The sequence below is a fragment of the Seriola lalandi genome, unplaced genomic scaffold (assembly GCF_002814215.2).
Source record: "Seriola lalandi dorsalis isolate HSWRI2012SDOR001 ecotype SW California unplaced genomic scaffold, Sedor1 jcf7180002055009, whole genome shotgun sequence".
NCBI lineage: Eukaryota > Metazoa > Chordata > Actinopteri > Carangiformes > Carangidae > Seriola > Seriola lalandi.
In genome coordinates this window covers 454,139-455,111 of record NW_019525552.1, presented here as the reverse complement: position 1 = coordinate 455,111, position 973 = coordinate 454,139, and the positions used below count along the sequence as shown (strand labels likewise).

The 973-nt window shown below is 36.4% G+C and overlaps 1 protein-coding gene across 1 annotated transcript in view; it reads right to left on the bottom strand.

The window, feature by feature from the left end:
- LOC147817162 (Fc receptor-like protein 5) overlaps window positions 1-84 on the bottom strand; it is a gene marked incomplete at its 3' end in the record, with an annotated part of 1,604 nt that extends 1,520 nt beyond the window's left edge. The window contains exon 1 of the mRNA XM_087171560.1: window positions 67-84. Coding sequence (XP_087027686.1) covers window positions 67-84 — 18 coding nt within the window. The remainder of the gene's footprint in view (window positions 1-66) is intronic.
- Window positions 85-973: the final 889 nt, after the last annotated feature.

The window sequence follows — 973 nt, the reverse complement described above, 5'->3', positions numbered from 1 at the left end:
ACACACACACACACACACACACACACACACACACACACACACACACACACACACACACACACACACCTTCTCAATGATCCACATCCTTCATCAGATCGTTACATTATCATTCTGTTTACAAACAGGAAGTTTTTCAGAGAGTAAATCATGTCAATTTAAAAGTCCCAAACCCACAATGCAACATGTTTCACTTGATATCACAAAGTTCTGTCTCCTTCCTCCTTCGTGTTGAACCCTTTGAGCTTTTCCCCACAGGGGGGCGCTGTACACCTGCTGTTGTCCTGTCAATGATCATCAATGATCATCAATGATCATCAACTATCCTCTATTGGTTTAATATTGACAGTTCTCAATAATATTGACTAGGAAATGATCTGATCCACAAGTTTTCAATCTATAGGTGTTTGTCAAATGTTTCTAACATGTTGATCCTGATTAAAAATATGATCTTAATTATTTCTGAGGACCTTGTTCTGTATTTGGTTTATTTTCCTGTATTTTGTTCTAATAATTTTTCTATAATCATGTTATTAATGATTAAATTGTCCTCTACTGTATCTTTATTTAACCTTTATGTTTCCCCTCAGACTCAGATTAAATCTTCATTATAATATATCATATATTATATAATATTATTTTACATTCTCACATTTAATGACTGAAGGTTTAATTATTAATTAGATTGGTTTGTTTTTGAGGATTTTAATTAAAATGTTGTGTGTGTGTGTGTGTGTGTGTCCTGTCATGTGGTCTGAAGCTGGAGGGGGCGGGGCTTCAGTGTGTGTGTATAATCTGTGTGGATTGATGGTAGTGGTGGGATTAGGACTGCATTACCCAGCATGCCCTGAGTATTTGTAAAATCCCTAAAGAGGATTTGTGTGGATCAGAGAGAGACGACATGCCGCTGAAGAGAGAAGGTGAGATACTGTTTTCAACTGTTTCACTGTTTCTTACTGTGTATGTGTGTGTGTGT